This window comes from Prionailurus viverrinus, chromosome D3 (genome assembly GCF_022837055.1).
Source record: "Prionailurus viverrinus isolate Anna chromosome D3, UM_Priviv_1.0, whole genome shotgun sequence".
Taxonomy (NCBI): domain Eukaryota; kingdom Metazoa; phylum Chordata; class Mammalia; order Carnivora; family Felidae; genus Prionailurus; species Prionailurus viverrinus.
Genome location: NC_062572.1, coordinates 79,186,079 through 79,208,425, shown reverse-complemented (window position 1 = coordinate 79,208,425; position 22,347 = coordinate 79,186,079). Strand labels below are relative to the sequence as shown.

The 22,347-nt window shown below is 49.3% G+C and overlaps 1 protein-coding gene across 2 annotated transcripts in view; it reads left to right on the top strand.

The window, feature by feature from the left end:
- CCBE1 (collagen and calcium binding EGF domains 1) overlaps window positions 1–21,093 on the top strand; it is a 248,201-nt gene extending 227,108 nt beyond the window's left edge. Inside the window, exons 8-12 of one of the 2 annotated variants that reach the window (XM_047827888.1) lie at window positions 1,154–1,293; window positions 1,395–1,430; window positions 2,650–2,685; window positions 20,009–20,214; window positions 20,828–21,093. In XM_047827888.1, the coding sequence (XP_047683844.1) occupies window positions 1,154–1,293; window positions 1,395–1,430; window positions 2,650–2,685; window positions 20,009–20,214; window positions 20,828–20,891 (482 nt within the window). In that variant the 3' untranslated portion in view covers window positions 20,892–21,093. Of the gene's footprint in view, window positions 1–1,153; window positions 1,294–1,394; window positions 1,431–2,649; window positions 2,686–4,542; window positions 8,450–20,008; window positions 20,215–20,827 lie in introns of those variants that run through there. The other variant, XM_047827889.1, reaches the window with a different exon arrangement.
- The last annotated feature ends 1,254 nt before the right edge of the window (window positions 21,094–22,347 follow it).

The window sequence follows — 22,347 nt, the reverse complement described above, 5'->3', positions numbered from 1 at the left end:
ACGTTACTAAAGTGTACATCTTAAAGTAGTTAAAATGGTAACTTTCATACCTTGTGGCGTTTACTGCAATTTAAAAAAAAAAAAAGGTTCTCCTAGAGCTTACACCCTTTCCCCCCCTCCCCCCACCCCAGCTGACATCCGGGGCAGAGGTGAAGTCTGCACCAAGCGCTGCCCTACAACTTAGCAACCACGCTCCCCAGGAGCCAGTGAGGCTCTCCCTCACTGTGTCACAGACACTGGCCACCCCCGCCCCCCGCAAGCCCCGCCCAAGCCGGAGTGGCTGTTTACAACTCTCTGTGTCTGCAGTTACAAACAGATGAGGCCTATAGGTCACGTCCCCGTCAGCTTCCATGATAAGTAAGGCCACATTCTGGTCCTCATACAATTACTATCAAGCAGGCACAAAAGCAGTCCTGTAGCTTGCTCTTAAACCCCATATGCTCCCAGCGCTCTGTCGATTTAGGCCTCAGAAAAGAATTAGAAAACAAAGCAAAACCCTCAGTGTCTACAGGGACGAGGCAGGTAGGCACAGGTGAATGCAGGGCCAGGGTGTGAGCGGTGGGGAGGAAACTGAACCAGAGAGGGCAGAGCCCCACTTTGAAGGGGCAGCCCCTGCGTACGGCTCTGGTCAGGTGTGCCAGTGGGAGAATTGTCCAGGCTTTACTTCTTCCTGTTTTCAGACAGATCCCGGAAATCTCCCAGTTTTTAAACCTTAGGACATTCAGAGGATAATGGTATCCGTAAACAACTACACACACCTGTATGGAGTATACGTGTTGTGCATTTGCATATATGGATACAGTCATGTACGTCTGTATCTGATATACAGCCAATGTATGTATCTATGATATACACATACACCTTATGTTTATACTATGATGGTACACAACGATGTAACCTGTTAATTCTCTTGCAGAGAAGAGGCATTGAGATGCCCCCGGAGAAATGAGGTCTACAACGATTACATAAGGGGTGGAGAATTCTGATCACGTCAAGTTTAAAATGCCGATAGGGCACCTTAGTGGAGGTGTCAGAAGGCGCAGGGCAGACTGCAAAGAGAAATGGCTGTAAAGGGCTCCCAGACCCTCCTGCCGGCCAGAGCCCTTGTCCTTTTCGTGGGATATGGAGCTAATGAGATGTTCTCTGATTACAGGCTCACCAGGACCTAAGGGGAGCCCGGGCTTCCCCGGTATGCCAGGCCCTCCCGGGCAGCCCGGCCCACGGGGCTCCATGGGACCCATGGGACCATCTCCTGATCTGTCCCACATTAAGCAAGGCCGGAGGGGCCCTGTGGTCAGTACTTTATCAGACATCCATTTGCTGCTGTTGGGGAAAGCGTGTTCTTGTCCCGTGCTTTTTTTCCTCCCCTTCAACTAGATCCCCGTGTCTTGTAGGGTCCGCCAGGTGCACCAGGAAGAGACGGCTCTAAGGTAAGTCTGATGAGTGGTCCTTACAAGCTTAAGATTTCCCATTTTCAGCCTATTGCACAGGCACCAAGTAAAGCTCAAGCACTGTTTATCGTCCCCACTCTGCATGTAGCAAAATCGAGACACATCTCTCCCCGCCCCCCCCCCCCCCCCCCCCGCAAAGCTGGACAGGACATCTAAAAAGCAAACACCTGTGATAAAAACAACAACCAAAACCATCCCTGCGAAAGATTACCCCGGGGCACCTGGGTGGCTCAGTGGGTTAAGCGTCCGGCTTCGGCTCAGGTCGTGATATCGCGGTTCGTGAGTTCGAGCCCCGCGTCGGGCTCCGTGCCGACAGCTCGGAGCCTGGAGCCCGCTTCGGATTCTGTGTCTCCCTCTCTCTCTGCCCCTCCCCCACTCGTGCTCTGTCTCTGTCTCAAAAAAAAAAAAAAAAAGTTAAAAAAAATTTTTTTAATAAAAAAAGGAAGATCACCCCTATAAATTTTTTTTTTCCAACATTTGTTTATTTTTGGGACAGAGAGAGACAGAGCATGAACGGGGGAGGGGCAGAGAGAGAGGGAGACACAGAATCGGAAACAGGCTCCAGGCTCTGAGCCATCAGCCCAGAGCCTGACGTGGGGCTCGAACTCACGGACTGCGAGATCGTGACCTGGCTGAAGTCGGACGCTTAACCGACTGCGCCACCCAGGCGCCCCATACCCCTATAAATTTTAAACAAGCTGCTGGGTTGCCATAGTAGCACATGTCTTACTCTTTAGCCACTGTTCTTTCATGGGGCTATGCGGTGTGTCCCCATTCTTTGACACAGTCAAGAAAAGCTGCATTTTGTGCAAGTGGGGGTTTCGCTTCAAGAGCCGCCTGCCTCGCAAATAAAGCAGGGTGTGTTACTTTAGAAAATTTCTAAGTTGTCACACACACACACACACACACACACACACACACACACACTGCCTGGAACACAGGCATTCCTCATGTCAGATCTGGTCTGGAAATGCACGGCCCCGGGGGGGACATCGGGATGAGAGACACTTGCCCCAAGCAGATCTGTTCCAATGAGCGGTCCCGGGAGCCGAGCTTCAAGCTCCCATTTGTTTCTGATAGGGGACACTTGTCATTTGTGCAGGGCAATGGTTACGGTGAGGGTCTAAGTAGAAGACCGGTGCTGGTGGCATCCACGTGGTCTCTGTCCACAAAGCTAATCTGACCTTCTTGCTTGCAGGGAGAGAGAGGAGCACCCGGACCCAGAGGGTCGCCAGTAAGTAGCCCCACCTGTCCCGCTCCCCCAGGGGGAATGTCCTCAGGGACGTAGCTCAGGGGGGGCTACAGGTTGGTCTTACCAGCCGAAGCCAGCCCCTTCCAGCCTTTACTGAGCCTACCTAAACAGAACTCGGTGGTTAGGAGGGCGATCACGGAGGACTTTAACAGCTGGTTGGCCTTTATTTTTGAAACCGGTCTTCTGTTTTAGTTTTCTTTTATCGTGGCTAATCTTTATCCGGAAGGTGTTCTTTTAAGGTTACAAACAAAAACCAGCACGCCATGAGCCTGTTTCCCAGTATGTCCTAAAACATCTGATGGTGCCGTCATAACCCTGAACACGTAAGAGTTTAGCCACCGCTGCAACTCCAGCAGATCGGAGGACCATCCCTTCCCAGAAAAGTACAGAGATACGCAGGGCTGCTGGGGATCTCTTGAGAGTAAATGAGCTGGGATATACACGTGGTGTCTGGGAAATGAGAAATGAAAGTCAGTATCCAAAGGACAGAAAATTCAGGCAACTCCAGTGCTAGTGGAAAGATCAGTGTCACAGACTTTGGCTTGGATGTGGGAGGTCTGGCTTCCCATGCCAACCCCTCCACCTCTTAACTGTCCGATCCTGGCCATCCTTAGCACCCCCGGATGTCCCTCCCCTCCCCTGTGCACTGCCAAGCGGTGTCTGAGCTGTGACCCTTCGAGCGAGCATCGGTTAATGTCAAAATACTCTCCTCTACCAAGTGCTCTGCAGATGAAATCGCTCTCTCTGGGAGCTCCGGCAGCAGACGTTGCGGGGTAATAAAGATTGTACTGCAAGCCGCTAACAAGCCCAGACCTTGCTTGTCCACACGTTATCTTGCTGTGCCCCACACAGCGCTATGTAGAAATTGAGGCTTAACAAAGGCTATATATAATGATAAAAGTCCAACCGATAGAAAGATTAGGAAGTCCTTGGACCTTTCCTGGTCAATGGGGAAGGGGTGCCTTTACAAACATACTTTCACCTTCAGTCCGGTGGCATTATAGTCAACGATCCTTAAAGACGTTCTAACGGCCTGGGTGGCGCAGTCGGTTAAGCGTCCGACTTCAGCCAGGTCACAATCTCGCAGTCCATGAGTTCGAGCCCCGCGTCAGGCTCCGGGCTGATGGCTCAGAGCCTGGAGCCTGTTTCCGATTCTGTGTCTCCCTCTCTCTCTGCCCCTCCCCCGTTCATGCTCTGTCTCTCTCTGTCCCAAAAAATAAATAAACGTTGAAAAAAAAAAAAAACTAAAAAAAAAAAAAAAAGATAACATTTTGAGCATTTGTGATGCTCTAAGCCCTTTACGTGTATTAACTCCTGTAAATCCTCACTTACGAACCCTACGAAGCCCCGTGACACTGGGACAGTTATCATCCCCGTTTTGCAGATAGGGAGGCGAAAACCCGAAGAAATGGGGTGACTTGCCCGAGACCAGCTAGCAGGCCGCAGAGCTGAGATTCAGACCCAACGGAACCCCAACCCCTTAACCACTGCTCTACCCTTCCATAAGTATCTCCCGGTTTTCTTTGGAAAGCAACATAGGAGAGTTCTTCTGTTCCTTGATTTGAGGTAGCCGAGAGTTAGAGGAGAGGAGAGGTGAGCGTGTCGCCACAGCTCATCGGGGAGATGAAGGGATTAGAAGACCATCTTAAGAACTCCCCCTGCCCCCTACCCAGCTACTGTAGTAGCTGTTAACGTTTGCTCCATTTGGGACACAGAGTCATGTGCCACATAGCTGCCACCAAGCAGGGGGAGTGGCGAGTCACGGAGCCCACGGAAGCCATGGCTTGGCACAGGATCGAGTGTGTGGTTTTCTGGCTTTGATTCCTCCCCCGTGCACAGGGACCCCCTGGTTCTTTTGACTTCCTGCTGCTGCTGCTGGCCGACATCCGCAACGACATCGCTGAGCTGCAGAAGAAGGTGTTTGGGCACCGGACGCACTCTTCAACGGAGGAGTTCCCTTTACCTCAGGAATTTTCCAGCTCTCCGGAAGCCATGGACTTCAGCTCTGGAGACGAGTACCCAAAAACAACTGAGACAAGAGACTTGGGACCCACCAGAGACTTTTATCCTTAGCACATCCTAACATCTTCATGCCAAAGGAGGAGCAAAGAGTGTTTTCACCTGCAGTTAAATCCTATACAGAAAAAAAAAAAAAAAACACTGGAGACCTAGAAAAGATACATTCTTAATTTCTTGAGCTCTTTTCCCACCTCCTCCTTCCTCCTCTTCTTCCAAATACTGTTCTCACAGTCCCCCTGCCGGGAAGACATGAGGGAGTAAGTCGCTAATTACATGTTTCCTTCCAAGAGCCAGTGGGGGGGGGGGGGGGGGTGGGAGGGGGTGCTGGGGGTTGGCTGTTCTACATGGGAACTTTCCCTCCTTCCTACTGAGGAATTTCTGGATTTCTGAGTTAAGTACTCTCATGGTATCTTAAAGTTTGGCACAATATCCAAACGGAAAAAGTGGCAAGGTAAGTTCTGAGAAAATGGGAGGTTACTTATTAAAAATATATAGATGGATATGTGTCCAAAATCAGTAACCACTCAGTATCAAAATTAGGCTTCTTCAGTTAAAACGGGAAGGCGATAATGTATATTTACCTTGGCAGATAATTCTTTGTCCTTGTCAATCTAACAGTCTAATATATTTTAAATGTTCTACTCTCTTATCCAACCTCGTTTCCCAATTTTGATTAAAGAAAGGAGGGAATGGAGTAGGAACGGATATTAGGGAAAATGGAGAAAAATTAGTCCTATGTTTACTGTCCTATAAGTTGCCACATTCTGAGTTCAAGTATGACCATTAAGGGTTCATGCCCTGCATATCTGCAAGTTGCCTGTAGTAATAGGAGTAAAAACTCTTCTCAAAACAAAGTAAACAAATGAAGAACCCTTATTCCCATTAGAACAATGGGCTTTGCCAGGACATTTTAAAGCTGCTTGATCAAATGAGTGGGCTTGCTCAGTAAATCACAGATATTAAATAAGGGTGGCTGACCCTTAGGGAGACGCACTGAACGGCCAGGCTCAGACCGGGTGCCCAGAAGGTGCCATTACGCCCTGATCCTTGTTGGATCGGTGTGCACTGGGGCTGGAGGCTGCAAGGAGGTCGCTCACTGGGGTTGTGGGAGAAGCAGAAGGTTGCCTCAGGCAGGGACCCCACTGAATCTGCAAAGGCAAGTAAATTTGCCATCGTTGGGAATTGGAAGTCCTTGTCTGGGGCGGGTGAAGCTTGCCAACACAGATACGCTGTTAGAAGTTCTCTTGGATGCAGAGGGAAGTAACAGTTTTTCTTGTTTGGCAGACATTTGCTTCCCGCTCTTCCCATTTTTCCTTAATTTTCCGTAACTTAGTCCAGGTTCCAGTTCTTACAGGCCTTCTTGATTCCCCTTCCTCAGCAAATGCGGGAAGCAGTTGGGAAAGTGGTGTATTCTCAAACCCGCCATTGAGTCTGTGTTTGCTCGCACAGCCGCGAGCCTTTCCAGAAAAAGGCCTCCTCTGGTTCCATAGAGACTGGAGCGAGAGCGGTGCTGAAGAGACCAGGAGCATTTTCTGCTTTGGAACATCATTGGGGAACGTCTTGGTTTTGATGGGGAGCACGCGGGGCTCCTCGAGTCCATGTTCACATCTACCACGTGGAAAGGCGGCCACCTGCTCGGGGCCCTTCACCCCGGCGTGGACCCGCACAGATGCTCGCTGTCACACGCACGCCTGCTCATGTTGGGGTTCCTGTTCCCCACCCTGCAGTTTGTCCCTGTATTTCTGGGAAGGGCGTGTTTATTTCTTCCATCGCCTTTTCACCCATCACATAACTATCTTCCTGGGAAAGCTTCTTTAAAAGCCACTGTTGGTGTTTGTCGTTCCATCTTTCCGTCTCCTTCCTCCAGAACAATAGGCAGGGCTTCTGGGTGCGAATCGCAAGTGACAAGAGCCTCCCTCCCCCTGTTGCCATCAAGTTAAATCCCTGGGATTCCAGTCGGTCAGCTGGTGGCTGGAGTTTCCACGGACCCTCAACACCACTATTCCTTTCTCCTGCAAAATCCCCAGTGACAGTCCATCAGAAAGTTACAGCGACAAGCAAACACGTTCTCAGTGCGCCTTCTCTAGCATTTTCCGTCGCTCCCCAGTCTCTCCGGAGTCCCATCTTCACCGCAGAAGGCCTCGCCAACCTCGGGTTCACTAAGAGCTGAACTGAGCGGCCGTGGATTCCCATCTGGAAAGCATTTAACGTTGCCGGCTCGTGGAACACAATATTTAAAGGGTGTGGATGGATGAATGCTAAAGAAAATTCTCCCCAGGCTCCATGAGAAATGATTCGGTCCATCTTTGATTTTTTTTTTTTAAATGAGGATTTGTGTTTGGAAATATGTCTCTTTTATTGTCAAATGTTCGCAACATACAACCGAAGAGCACGTTTGACGGGAGGCTAGGATAATACATTAAAAAAATGAACTGAAGGACGTAATCGTTGGGGTTCATGAGACTAGATAATATTCTCTAGCCCAACACACAATAACCTGTGTCGTATGATCTCAGTCTGCTAGATCAGTTTATAAAATCATTGTTCATCCTCAGGTTTTCAAAACCATGGACTGCTCCTCCTCAACCCCTTGGCAGAAATACTGACTTTCATTTTTTGCACCCTGATGACTAGAACTTAGAATAGGACCTAAGAATTGCTCTTCTTTTTGGAAAGCAGTGGGAATAAAAATAATCCCGTTGGAAATAGTGCACAGAAGGCCCCAGTTTAGTTTAGGAAAATCCTCCTCCCTTCCTAAATTCCAGAAGGAGAAATTACATGCTTTCCCAGGCCAGAGAGTTTGGGGGCACAAGGGCAATGCTGTCTTCTCTGTCCTGTGTTAAGTCCAACACCTGCTACAGAGTGAACTGACCAACTGAAGTCATTTCTACTCTATGAACTCAGGCGGGTTCATACAGGTAAATAATAAATACACATTGGCATGGAGGGAGGAGTATTACCCCACCAAATATCGGGTGAAGGGGACACTGGTCATGCTCCCTTTCCAGGGGTCACAACTGTTTGCCTCGTGATCGCTTTTTCCAGGCAGGCAGGGGAAGGAGATATTCTCCGTAACTAAGCACCAGGCATCTCCTTGGGCTGAGAGCAAATCCCTCACCGTACTTTGGGGGTCACTGCCCCTCCTCCTCTCCCCAACTCCAGCCTGTCAGAGACACAGCCGCCTCATTGTGCAACCTTGACATCTTTCCGATAACCTTCCTGAAAAGGAAATTTATATATGGGAATCCAGGCCAAACAACTAATAGAATAGAGCCGTCTCAAGTTATTAATAATGAATTCAGGGAAATAGATGAAATTTTTCCTGGCATGGTCAGCATGTGTATTTCACAACAAATCAAAAAACAATTTCCATTTGGAAAAAAAAAAAAAAACCATGACTGATTGCTAAAGCATAAAATCTTGGACTTCATCTGCTCCTTCAAAAAATATTACTGCTTTAGGGAAATCAAAGAAGAAGGAAAGACCCTTTCACGCATCCCCCTGAGACTTGAACATTATAAGATCCTGAAGCATGTGCCCTGGGGATTTAATGTGTCACGATGGTTTTTTATTTCCTAGTGATTACTCCTGTACTTCAGTAGCCATGTTCATTATTTATAACAGGTCTATATAACAGCTGAGCTAGTATTGGAACAGTTACGGATGTGATACTATGAAGTACTTTTGATAAGATTATATATGCTTAATAACAAAGTTATTTTTCTTATATGGTTGTGCTGTGTTTTGTACTGACTCCCCGTCTCGTGGAACTGAGCTGTCTTTTTACAAGGTGAATACAAGGAGATCGGGACATTTCTCCCAAGAGCTGGACCCTGCATTCTGGGAAGGCCGCCTGTTGGGGTCTGAGTGTGGACCCAACGTTTGAGTCTGAGTCAAGGTCTAAAGGCCCAGGTTCCATTGAATCTGAGTCTCAAAGGCCCATGTCTCCAGCTGGGGAGGATCCTCTAGGACCCCCAACGTGGGCTTTTCAAACCAGAAATCTCTGGGGACCATTGGAGAGGCCTTAGGGGCTCACAAAGGCGGGAGGCCTGTGAGAGTTCCACCCCATACTCCCATTCCACTGCGATCAACTCCATTTTCAATTGATTCTGGATTAGAATTCCAAACAAGGCTGCCTTTGGAGGAGGGAAAAGGTTGACTACCTAAAAAAAAAAAAAGTCAGGATGGGCAGGAAGCCTCATGAATTGGTAGCTGAAGTCCCCTATGTGAAGACAAGAACAGGGGAATTGTTATCAATTAGGCCATGGGGAAGATGGGGGAGTTTCATAAAGGGAGGATACCTCCAAGATTTTAAGCACACTTCCGCAGGGGGCCTTTAACACCCTGATAGTGGGCCTATATCTATACATCTCATTTTCCTTCAAATATTTCTCAAATGCTTGTTGTAAGCTGCACACTGCTATGCACAGCAGACACAACAGGGAGCAACAAAGTCCTAATCCCCATCCTCCTGGGACTCTGGCAAGACCGACAAGGATCCTCCCAGGCAAAATCAATTGAGTACAAAAATCTGCAATTACAAACCGATAAGTGCTGGGAAGGAAAAGTGCTCTGAGAGCCAGTCCCAGCTCGCGCCAGCAGGAGCGATCCCCCGCCCCTCCTCCCCCACCCAGCACCCTGCACCCAGCAGCACCCACACGACGAACACGCAAGGCCTCCGGCACAGACACAGACACAGAATCCTCTGGGTGAAATCACTGTCCCTGGAAATCTGGGAGACTACTCCACGTATAATTTCTCCAGCCTTCTTAATTCAAGAAGCAGCTTGTAGGGGCGCCTGGGTGGCTCAATCGGTTAAGCGTCCAACTTCGGCTCGGGTCACGATCTCACGGTCCGTGAGTTCGAGCCCCGCGTCGCGCTCTGTGCTGACAGCTCAGAGCCCGGAGCCCGCTTCGGATTCTGTGTCTCCCTCTCTGCCCCTCCCCTGCTCGCACTCTGTCTCTCTCAAAAATAAACATCAAAAAAATTAAAAGCTTGTGAACCAAGAGCTGGGTGAACGCTCCTTCTCGTCGCCTCCAGACGTCCCATCTGTGGGGTTGGCTGTCACCCCATGGGCTCAGGTCTTGGTTCGGCAGAACCGGAAGCTGATTTCCTCCCAGCCCGGACCCTCAAGCTTTGAAGAGGCTTGCTGTCCTTTTGAAACACCCTCAGCTCTCTGTGCAGATTTTAATCACCTGTTCACTTGTAGATACAAGGTTCCAGAGTGGCCAGGTGGGAGCCTGCACTCAGCATTTGGGGGTGGGGGGGGGGGAGGGAAGGCAACTCAGGGGGTCTATGGGGGCAGCTGCAGTTGAATTGCAAGGTTCTGGGAAACAGACACGTGAGACTGGGGTGTCTTCACTTCCTCGGGCCTCCAAAGCAGAGCACCACAACCGGGGGCTTGAACAACAGCATTTCTTAACAGTTGTGGTGGCTGGGCATCTGAGAGGTGTCGTACCTTCTGGAGGCTCTGCGAGAGAAGCCATCCACGCATCTCTCCCATTGCTGGAGGTTGCCGGCAGTCCTTGGTGTTACTGCCTCGGGCGTCACCTGCTGTCCTGCCTTCACGTGATCTTTCTGTGCGTTCTACGTCGCTATTTTCTCTTCTCACAAAGACGCTGCTTATTGGACGAGGGCTCACCCTAATCCAGTGTGACCTCACCTCAGTGTAATGACGTGGGAAGACCCTGCTTCCAAAGAAGGTCTCGTGCTCAGGTCCAAGGTACACGTGAATTTTGGGGAAGTGGGAAGGAATACCACTCCACCTAGTACAAGAAGGAAATTTCCAACCTACCCTTTGGCATTCATCACCCTGCTTATCCATCTTTTCGAATCTGAAATTCTTGCCCCCTTCAGTAAAAATTCATTGAGGACCAAGGACAGAATAGTGGTAAGACACAGCCCTTCTCTCCTGGAGTATGCCTTTTGGTGCAGGCAAGAAACAAATGTATGTGTTAGGGTTCGCCAGAGAAACAGAACCAACAGGATGCATGTGTGTGTACAGATAGGTAGATATATTGATGTGTGTGTGTGTGTAATATATATGTATTTATACAGAGAGAGTTACTTTAAGAATTGGCTTATGTGACGGGCACCTGGGTGGCTCGGTTGGTTAAGCGTCCAACTTCAGCTCAGGCCATGATCTCGCATTTGTGAGTTTGAGCCCTGCGTCGGGCTCTGTGCTGACGGCTCAGAGCCTGGAGCCTGCTTCGGATTCTGTCTCCCTCTCTCTCTGTCCCTCCCCCACTCACGCTCTGTCTCTCAAAAATAAATAAACATTTAAAAAAAAAAAAAAAGAATTGGCTTATGTGATTGTAAAGGCTGGCGAGTCCAAAATCAGAAGGATAGGCTGGCAGGCTGGAGACCTCAAGAAGAGTTGACGGTTAATATTGTAGTTAGAACCCAAAGGCAACCTGCTAGCTGAATTCCTGCTTTGGGGTAAGTCAGTGGTTTTCTGTTAAGGTCTTCAACTGATGGGGTGATGCCCACCCACGTTATGGAAGACAATCTGCTTTATGCAAAGTCTACCAATTTACATGTAATCTCATATTTAAAAAAAATATAACTTCATGGGATCATCTAGGATAACTTTTGACCAAATATCTAGGTACTGGGGCGTAGCCAAGTTTACACATAAAATTTACCATTATGGTATATGTCCACGTTAAAAAGAGCTATGGGGGCGCCTGGGTGGCTCAGTCAGTTAAGCAACTGAGTCTTGATTTCAGCTCAGGTCATGATCTCGCGGTTTGTGAGTTCGAGCCCCCGTCAGCAAATCGCTGCTTGGGATTCTCTCTCTCCCTCTCTCTCAACCCCTCCCCTATTCACATGCACGCTCTCTCTCTCTCTCTCTCTCTCTCTCTCTCTCAAATAAACTTTAAAAAAAAAAAACTTTTAAAAAAATAAGTAAAGGGGCGCCTGGGTGGCACAGTCAGTTAAGTGTCCGACTTCAGCCAGGTCACGATCTTGCGGTCCGTGAGTTCGAGCCCCGCGTCGGGCTCTGGGCTGATGGCTCGGAGCCTGGAGCCTGTTTCCGATTCTGTGTCTCCCTCTCTCTCTGCCCCTCGCCCGTTCATGCTCTGTCTCTCTCTGTCCCAGAAATAAATAAAAACGTTGAAAAAAAAATTTTTTTTAAATAAGTAAAAAATACATAAAAAGAGCTATGGGGGAAAATAGAGCAGAGGAATAGAGAGTGATGGAGAGTAAGAGGGCCTACTTTAGGTGTGATCTTCTGGAAGGACCTCCCCAACAGAGGGGTTGTGAGCAGAGACCTGAACGAAGGGAGAGGTGAGCCATAAGGAGATCTGGGGGAGAAACAATCCACATAGAGATTTGAGCAAGACGCCGAGGCAGACCTGCCTGGTTATGCTCAGAAAGTAGCAATGAGGTCATTGTGGCTGGAACGAAATACACAAGCAGGGGGGTGGTAGGAAATGTCTTAGAGAAGCAGCCACAGCCCAGAAAAAGCCTTAAGGCCATCTGTCAGGACCCTGTATCTCCTCCTGGACCATGCAAGGGTCTTGAAGGGGGGAAGACAGAAGGGCAACCCCGAGGGAGACAGTAGAAGTGAGTGCCTTGTTTCTTGACTGCCTGCCTGCCTCTGGGAGAGTTTGCTGCTTGCCTGTTTGCTTCCTTGAGAGACTGGAAACCCCACCGGGGCAGGATCTCTCTGTTTGTCTCTACTGTATTCCCAGCATCTCCCACCATGCCCAGTATACAGTGGGAGTCCAGTCAATATTTTTCATAATGAATTTGATAGAATTCACCCATTTTGTCTTCACAAACCCCCCCCCCCCCCCAGGGCGGGTACTTTTATTATCCCTATTGTATACATATACTGTGAGGTAAAACAGCTTGCCCAAGGTCACAAAGCTAGAACGTTCGTAACACACACAGGCATATTTCAAAGCAAACATCAATTCACTGTCAGATTAATCCTGTAGGATACACACAGCTCAGCCACCCAGCCTCACACTCTCCTGCCATGTTGGAATCATGTGTGACTTCACAGAACATATATGATATATTCTCAAGGAAATGATGAAAGAATAGCAAAGTATTATAGTTATTTAGTGCTAGATATGGCCTAAGGAAAAGTGGAAGCCAAGACTCAAAAAAATATATAACATGGGTGCCTGGGTGGCCCAGTTGATTGAGCGTCTGACTCTTGACTTCTGGCTCAGGTCATAATCCCAGGGTTGTGGGATCGCGCCCGAATCAGGCTCCACGCTGAGTGTGGAGCCTGCTTAAGAGTCTCTCTCCCTCTGCCCCTCTCCCCTGCTCACGTGCACGTGCTTGCACGTGCTGTCGCTCTCAATAAATGATACTATATATATAATAGGTTAAATAACACAATGGAAGGAAACATCCTGTCGTTCAGGAGTTGTTTTTTTTTCTAGAAGGAGCATGTCCAATGAGTCCTTATTAAATAGTCACTGATCAACACATACGACCTTATTTCTTCATGGTAAAAGGGCAAGAAAGCATGTTTTCATTCAGGTGTATCTGCAGAGAGGGTAAATTCGTGAGCTGCAGGCATCCATCTGGTGTGCGACCTTGATGGGAGGGGAAAGCTTACACTGCCTACGTAACCAACCAGACCTCAAGATCGGTGCTTTCCACACGCTTTTGACAATGACCCATGGGAGTGAGGGAGGGGAGAAGCCACCAATGGGCCATTTTACACACTGACCCAATATTCACAGCGATGGAAACAGAAGTTCCGCCATATTTACCCTTCCTCCCCAGGATGTGCTCTTATACGTTCCCTAGAGGATTTCTTTTCTTTTTTTTTTTTTTTTTTTTTAAATCACGGTCCCAACCACGAAGTTGATTTCATGACTTCCTACTAGGTGGCAGCCCATAGTTTGAAAGCCACCTGCTTAACCGGTGATTCTCAGACCTCATCGTGCGGATGCATCATCTGAGGGCTTTTGAAAGCGAGGCCTCCGCTTCAGCGCACGTGGGCCATGCGGAGTCTGAATTCGCCTTCGGACGCACTGCCAGGTGATGTCACTGCTACGGCTCCGTGAATCGCACCGTGACTAGCAAAGACTCATTTGTCATACAGGACGAGTGGACTCTGCTCCGGACTTTGATGGGAGCAGGAGAGAAGCAGATCGATTTAGAACTCCACCAAGAGTCGGGAATGCAGATACGGCTATTACGGTTCAATTATCCAATCCTTTGTGCCTGATGCATAATGTGGTTTCCCTGGAAACTGGCACATCCTGAGATAGCGTCCAGGAAAACTTCTCTCTCCGTTCACATTTCATCAGGAATCCAGTCGATGGCCAGCTGAAGGGGAAAGGAAATATCTGGAGGGGGACGGGGATGCCCCTGGAAGGGTGTGAGGAAGGGCGGCAGACACAAGCTTTGCCCACTCTGTTGCCTCCCTCCCTTCATGGGCCCTGGCACAGGTTGCTAATATTTTGTAGGCTGGTTCCCAGGCATGGGAGGGAAGAATGAAGTCCATGCAGCTCGTCCATCCAGTGAAGCTCCTCTTCCACCTGGCGTGGTCTTCACCAGGATCCCCAGGTGATTCGGGGACTCCCGATTCTCGTCCATTTCCAGCAAGGTGACGAGGTTCCAAATTCTTATTCCTCCTCCAGTCCACGTCCTGTGGCTTTCTACCGTCTTCCATCTCTCACACCCCTGCCAACCACGCCGGGAACGAGAGCTGGGTGGGGAAATGGTTAAACCAGAAGGAAAGCTGTATCTATGGAGTCCCATGTTGCTTTATAAATAGTTTTGAGGATATAGGAGGATGGAACTGTTTCCAAAGTTAGGTTTTGTTGTTTGGGGTTTAGGGGTTTTGTTTTTGTTTTTAACTGTAATCCGTGGGCATTCTTGGCTCTCTCTGCCCTGCCTTCTCCCCCAACGGTAACATGACGACGTGCTGGATATGCCCTGAGTCAGCGCTCAGGGAAGGTTGCGACCTTTTTACCCCCAGCATTCCGGAGATAACGCACAGCAGTTAGGCTGCCATCGTGCCTTGGAATGTGGAATACTTCTCCAGCGTTCCAGCGGGGTCATTTATCTACAATTCAGTAAAAGTCTCAGCCAAAACCAGCAGAACATATATATGATTATAGAGAGCCAGATGTGGATAATTTGCCTTCTGAAAAAAAAAAAATCTGGAAAAGAGAAAGGTGCCACAAATTGAATTAGGCTCGGATTATTCAGAAAGGAAACAACAGCTGGAAAACATTTCAAAAAGAGGTCCCTTCGAAACAGCCTTCCTAGGACGGGAGCCAAGTACATTTTTCTTCCAGGGCTTAGTCTATGGCGCTGTTGGCTGCTGAGGTCCAATACCGCTCGCCCGATTGGTATACACTTTATCTATAAATATTCACGCGACGTGGGATGAAAGCCATTGGGTTGATACGATGTGATTTGGTTGTTCCAAACAAACAAAAGTAACCCCAGGGAATTGGCTTGCGTAGCTACATGGGCATCCTTCTACTGAAGATAAAATCCGTGCTTGGTATAGGGGAGCATTTTCTCTTAGTGAGTCTGTCTTGGAGAATCAACACCCACTTGGTGGCACGTGGGTCTTTCTCTGCTCTGTTCCCTGACCACTGGACTTGACGTTCCATTCGGTGGCCTCCTCATGGTCAGAGTCTGCGCCCGTTTTGCAGAGAGGTGCGTAGTCATCTCCCAAGCATCCCTTTCTCGAGCAATTCCGGCTCTTTTGTGCCTTTTACTTGATTCCCAAAGTCCCCTCGTGAGACCAAGGAGTCTGATTCTGTTCTAAGTTGCCCCGGGGTCACTCAAGGCTAACGAGATCCAGGTGCATGGAAGGGACATCAGAGGAGCGAAGGGCCACCCTCTGAGGGAACGGGGAATATGCAACTGACAACCTGAAATACCAAGCGCCCCACCGTCATGAGTCTGTGTCAAGCCTGAAATTCTCCCCAGTGACTTCCCTTCCTAAGCACCATGCACTTAGGCTATAGTTTCCGGTGATGAGAGCTGATTTATTCATCAACCAGCAGGTACATGCAGACATTAGTCACCTGATTCCATGCTAAGACTCAACAGAGAGCAAGTTTGAGAGAATCGGTGAGATAGAACGAGGAGGAAAAAAAAAAATCTAACCTGAGAGCTAAATGTGGGCATAGTTAGTCCCCAGGGAAGGAGAAGGGGAGAAGTCAAGACAACCCATGAACTTTGTGATCTCAAATGCATCACCTCTTCCAGTTCTGTGAATGTTGTCTCCCCCATCATTGTGACTGTGAGGGTTCCTGAGCTACTCCCATTACCAGCTAGGTGACCCCCATGTCATCCTAGGGAAACATGAAGGAAGGGATCCGGCTTCACTTGGAACAATTCGGATCAGGGCTGTGTCCTGGTAGGAGCCACACCAGGGGCTTCACCCCCCACCCCTTGTTGCCTTCAAAGACGGGGTCCTTGCATTCTCCCGAATAGAATCTGGAGACTTTATTGGGCAGGTAGGCGCGTCCATCTGTCTCCCACTCTTAGTCATAAGCTTCTCAAGGACAGGAGTTTAACTATCTTCATAGGTCCCGGAGAACCTAGAAGAGTGCTTGGGGCAGTTAGAGTTCAGAAAACATTCGCAGGAAACAATCAGTTGCTAAGGATACAGCCACTGGTGGCCCCCAATTACTTCTCTTCCTCCAGTCATTCAGAAAATATGCATTGGCTGCCCCCTATGTGACATACACTGTGGCGAGCGCTGCAAATCCATTAGGTCTCAAGACCACTCCTGGGCTTATAGTCTAGTGAATGAAATCTCAGGCCTGTGTGGACACACGCTGAAGCCCCATTGCCTTTTTTAAATGTCTTTCTGTACAGAATTTTCCCGAGGGTCTTTGTTCTCCAAGCCAAAACTGGATTCACGCTAGGTAACACCACCTATGCTGACTCTCATGCCCCTCTTAGGGGAGAGCAACCACCTACAGACTAGCCGACAAACCAAGCCCTCTCACAAACTCTCTGCCGCCTCTTCTGCACTAAGTGTGCATTTACAGGTGGCTTTGGCACGCTGCCGGTCCTGCCCAGGAAATGGGATTTTCCCATTGGGCCAAGATTGTGTTTTGGCCCAAGGCTGAAGACAAAATGCATCCGGAACCCCCACATTCTAAAGTGAGTACCTCCAAGTATCTAGGGAGCAGCCACCTCCCCACAGGGCCGAGTGAGCAGCTCCTGCTCAGAACTGGGTGTCCCCCCCCGCTGCCTCCCCACCCAACCCCAGGCTGTGGGAGAAGGAGGTGTAGACAGCCGTTGGAGGAGACTGTTCTGGATGGCCGGGGATGCCTTGCATACGGGGATGAGGAGAAGAGCTCCCCATCCCTAAAGCCAGCGAGAGGGAGCCCGGCAAGGAGTCCCCATGCCAATGTGGGGGGCTCGTAGGAATGAAAAAGGGCAGCCGTTCTCCGGCCAGGTGCGTCTGAGCTGCAGGACTCACGGGTGTGCGTGCTTCCTGCCTCGCAAGCAAGGCCCAGGAACAAGCCTTCTTGGAAGGATGCTCTGAGAGTCTAGGAGTGTAACTTGCTTTCCTTTTCCACCCCCACCCCCCACCGCCATGGGGAAGGAGAGAGGGGTACTTAGCACGTGTGCCCTCAAGAGAGGGGGACATACTCCTACGGAAAGTCTAACATCTGTGCTGGTGAAGTCAGAGGCCCTGTGGGAATAGCCTCTCCCGCGGAGCCTGAGGGACTCTGGTGTCTCGTCCCTGGGAAGAAGATGGGGACAATGGGGACAGACCCTGGAGTTATTTGCGAGGGGCCTGCCCGCATGTGAAGGAGCCCGGGGGTAAGAGGAGGGGTGCTAGGAGTCCCTCCCCACTCTGACACGTGGTCACCGAAGCCAGTCGTCACACCCCCGGCCTCTCTCCAACGCTCCAGAAGCTTGAATCCGTAGAGGCAGGGGGCAGAGGACCCCGGCTTGCTTCCAAGTAGCCAGGCCCACAGCCCTGGCCTCCACTGGAGTTGGGGAGCACGGAAGAGCCAAGATTTAAATCAAGTTCAAGGAAGGGGCGCCTGGGTGGCGCAGTCGGTTAAGCGGCCGACTTCAGCCAGGTCACAATCTCGCGGTTCGTGAGTTCGAGCCCCGCGTCAGGCTCTGGGCGGATGGCTCGGAGCCTGGAGCCTGTTTCCGATTCTGTGTCTCTCCCTCTCTCTCTGCCCCTCCCCCGTTCGTGCTCTGTCTCTCTCTGTCCCCCAAAAAATAAATAAACGTTAAAAAAAAAAATTTAAATCAAGTTCAAGGTTAAAGCGTTTTAAATGAACAGGGACTTGGTCTTAAATTCCAAAGGTGACTAGAATTTGGCCAAAATTTCATGAGAGGAACCACAACCCTCCCCCCCCAAAAAAAGAGGAGTGGGGGAGTTCAAATTTAGACTCAATAAGCAAGATGAGTTGCTTTTTTTTTTTTTTTTTTATTAGCACTTCAGAATCCACTTTATAGTTAACTTACTCCGGAGTTCCACGTCGTTTATTTTTATTTATACACAAAGATCGTCTTTTCTAAATCTTTTCAAGGCTGCATGGGTCCAGTCACAATCCACTGCAAGTGCCCGAAAAGCTGTGGACCCGCATATTTAGACGCGTCCCTGCATCCTGGTTGGGATACGGCATCCTGCCATTGGCACCGTCGGTCAGACTCTGCCCTCTGGTTTTCAGAACAGACATCTCTGCTGTAACCATTCTGGTATTTCGCAACTCACGCTGCCTCGGGGAACGCATGTGAGGAAATCCAGACATAGGCAGAGATTTCCTTGAAATGCCGGGGGGGAAGGGGGGGGCCTGGGATGAAGGACGCGCATGGCAAACCAAATGTTGAGGCCATTTGGTCTCAAAATGGGAGGGAAAAATGCAAGCATGTGCAGATTTGCCTACAAAGATTCACAGTTCTTGGACCTGCGGCGCATAATTGAGATGATGCTGTTGGCACAGGGGATGTCCAAATATCTCCGTAATTATTCTCGATTGCAGTGATTCACCCGGGAGGAAGGCAGATGGGGGGGCCGGGGTGGGGGGGGGGGGGAAGAAAAACAGAATTGGGAGGGGCTTGTGTATCTAATTCTGATTGCTGAGTTTGTAGAAGTCAGTCCGCGACACCATTAAAACGTTTTATAATTCTGTGATTTTTTTTTAATCTTTTGAAAAATAGTTACTTAAAATATTGTGATGTGTTAAATAGCTGCAAAATAATCCCATGGGGGTGGAGGGAATGGGTGGGAATATATAGATAAAACAAGATGGGTGGGTTGATAACTGAAAGCTGAGTGGTGAGTACATGGATGTTCATTATAATGTTCCCATGAAAACGTCTTTAATAAAAGGCCCTTCAAAAAATGCGTGAAGATTTAGAGGCTTAAAAAGCTCATTGGCTGGTTATCAAGTGGAAGCATTCCCGTCCTAAGGTAGAGATCACGGTCTGGTGTCCACCTGGGCCACGGGAGCCTGTCCCCGGGGGGGGGGGGGAAGCTTTGAGCCTCCCTTTCTGGAACAGTCCCCCTATTACAGAATCGGCTCTGTCCTGGAGAAATCGTAGCCATACCTTTTGGATGAAGTAACATCCCATCTCTCTGTTTTTCCCTCTTTGTTTTCCTTCCCGACAGAATGGGCAGTATCTGTGGAAGAAGCTGAGTCATGCGCTCTTCACCACCCTTTCTGAACAAGGTTTTTCCTCGTAAATTGTCTAGTGGGCCAGTCCGTTTGGGGATCTGTCACAGTCATTTCCTGACCATCCCCATGGCCACAGGCAAAAAGCACTAGAATGAGATTTGGTCCCTAGTGAAAAGAGTTCTCCAAACCCCAACCAACTAAAAATCTTTACGTGGAATTTTCTTCAGGCCTCCTTCCACAGGACCAGCCCCCACACATTTATACCAGCTTCTCTCCACTTCCCTTGGCCCCGGACCAAAGGGACGTGGGGAGAGTGGAAATCTGGGTCTCGTGGGAAAAGATTCCAGGGATTTCCTTTTTTTTTTTTTTCTCTCTGTGCCATTGGGCAACTCCGTATGTTCTCATTCCAAATGCATGTGAAACTTTGGTTTCCTGTAAACAAACACGGCATCTGGGGCGGTCAAGGGGTATCTCTGCTGTTGGTTAAGCCATGAGTCTTCCTCTCCTGGCAACAAAATCTGCTTTCCTTTGGGGAACACTCTGGTAAGTCTGGGGCGCGGCTGACCCCGCTTGTACCGCACGGGTGGGGCACATGCATAATGCGGGCCCGTCTACATGGTAGCCCGGCCGCCAAGCAAAGCCTAGAACACCGTGTGTAGCCCAGCAGTTCTCAAGTGTTTTTATCCCGGCAGCTCTTTGTGCCTGTCCATACCGCAGAGGACCCCAGGGAGTTACCCTCAGGGATTAAGTCATCTTTTCTGCCGCCTGGAGAAAGGCTGCCTGAGGATGAAGCCCGACCAAGAAAGCACAACCAAGAGGCCGAGAATAAAGAACCCACACGCCACGATCTGACCACTTGGAGCATGTGCAAAGTGAGACCTACCCCGGCATTTTTCAGGTGCGTGAGCCCCGGGTAGGTCGGATTTCTGTTAGCGTCGTCGCTTGCGGCAGCCCTGCTTAGGCTGGAGAGAGTGATCCCTCACCGTGCTCTTTCTCACAGGCCTGGGTGCTCAGTAACGATGGGTCCATATGGCTGTGGAGCACACAGTGAAGCAGTTTCTAGAACCTCCCATAGGAGCTAACTGCCATCAGAAATTTCAGAAATGTGAGATACGGTATTTGTGAGACATAACGGTCCAGAAAAAAAGGCTAGAATATAGCCTTTATATTAGAGTATACCCCAGAATATTAAGATATTCTAGAATATTCTAGAGTATTCTAGAATATACCCCAGAGGCATTTCAAGAATAGATAGGCTCAGGGGCAGTGATGACGCTAAACTAAGTACATGGAGGTTCCCAAGGCCTCAACATTAAGAGTTGTTTGGTGCTTAAGGCACACAAATGGAAGCTTCTGGGCAGGACCACCTCAGTTCCCTAGAACACGCTTGACGGTGATTGGAATCCGTGCCAAATTCATGACTTATGACCCAGCCAAGGCCGCTTTGCCTTATGTTCTGACAGAAAACAAAAAACAAAAAAAAAAACCCACAACACTGTGCTGTTTTCCAGAGAATCACAGAAGGACTCTCGCGGCCTCGGGAGTCTCCAAAGCAAGCTGCGTGAAATAATGTAGAGAATAAATGAGCAGTTTGGAACTCCCTCGCTTCCCAAAAGACCTACACAATTTCTTGCTGTTGGTGAAGTTCATCAGGACTGAGAAAAACAGAGAGGTTAGTCTTCCAGCAGAACCGGCCCCAGAAACTCAGGCGAGAGACTCTGGGGTGGACCCGGGAAGCCAGAAGCGATGTAGGTTGATGCACAGTCCTTAAAATTGGACCTCTGAGGCAGACTACTCATCCTCAACCCTCCCACTTAGTAATAAAACTCCTGATTTTTCACTGGGCTTGTGACCGTCCAAAATAAAGGGTACATTTCCCAGCCCCCCTCCCCCCTTACAACTAGAGACGCCATGTGACTAGGGACCAGGCAATGGATGTCGTGTTTAACTTCCAGAATGTGCCCTCAGAGAAAGGGGACTTGCTCTTTTCCTCCCTCTGGCTGGATTTAGATGTGATGTTGAGATCATGAGTAGCCGTTTCATACCATGAATTAAACCGTTAAGGATGGGAAAGCGGGAAGAAAATGGAGCCAGGGTCCCTGATGATTGTGGAGACATCATAAACCTTGGCCGCCTGCATCTGGCCTTGCCTGTGAGAGAAACATGGATTTCCGTCTCTTTAAACTCCTGGAATTATGGATATTTTTTAGTTTTCTGTGATGGGCGGTCAAGCCGAATCTGATCCGATAAAACCCCCGAGAGACAAATTCTCTGCAAGTGAAAATTAGCAAATCCTCAAACCCAAGTAGGAGACCCTCCAAAACTCTGCCGCAGGTCTGGAACGGACAGCGTGGTATGATGTGTTTCAGAGCCGATGAGAGAGGCGTTCAGCCCCTCCCCCCAGGGTTGGCGACGTTAACTCCGAAATGATGGGGACTGTCCTACTTTCTCTGGCTGTGGCCCTGGGTAACTTGAAGAGGCTGCTCGCTCTCAGACTTGCTTTCCTTCCCACGCAGGCCCTAACCTTGGAAGGGAGGTGGTTGAAAGCTACAAGGTCAGTGTGTTTGCATGCTCGCTTTTTGGAAATTTGCTTTCCCAGCCGCGGCCTTTGTTAGAAGAGACCCCAGTGCTTGTCAGCGCCTCCAGGAGCACCAGAGAGCTCAAGCTCTCCGTGATTCTCAAGCCTGAGTGTGCATCAGAGTCCCCTGGAGGGCTTGTTAAAGCGGCTCTTGGTACCAGGAGCCCACAGCTTATGATTCAGCAGGTCTGGGGTGAGGCGGAACATTTGCGTTTGCGACGAGTTCCACGAACCGCACTTTCAGATCAGATTATATATAGAAACAAATATAATATCCTTTCCGTCTTGGTCTCCTCTTTGACCAGGGGAAGTGTAACCAGACAAAAATAACTAACCGAGGCCAAGGTCCTGTGCCCAAAAGCAGAACTGAAGAAGAGGGTGGTGAATGAAAAGGAAGAGTCCTTCAGATGATCTCTCTGGAAGCCGGAAGTGCAGGAGGCAGAGGGCCCTTTG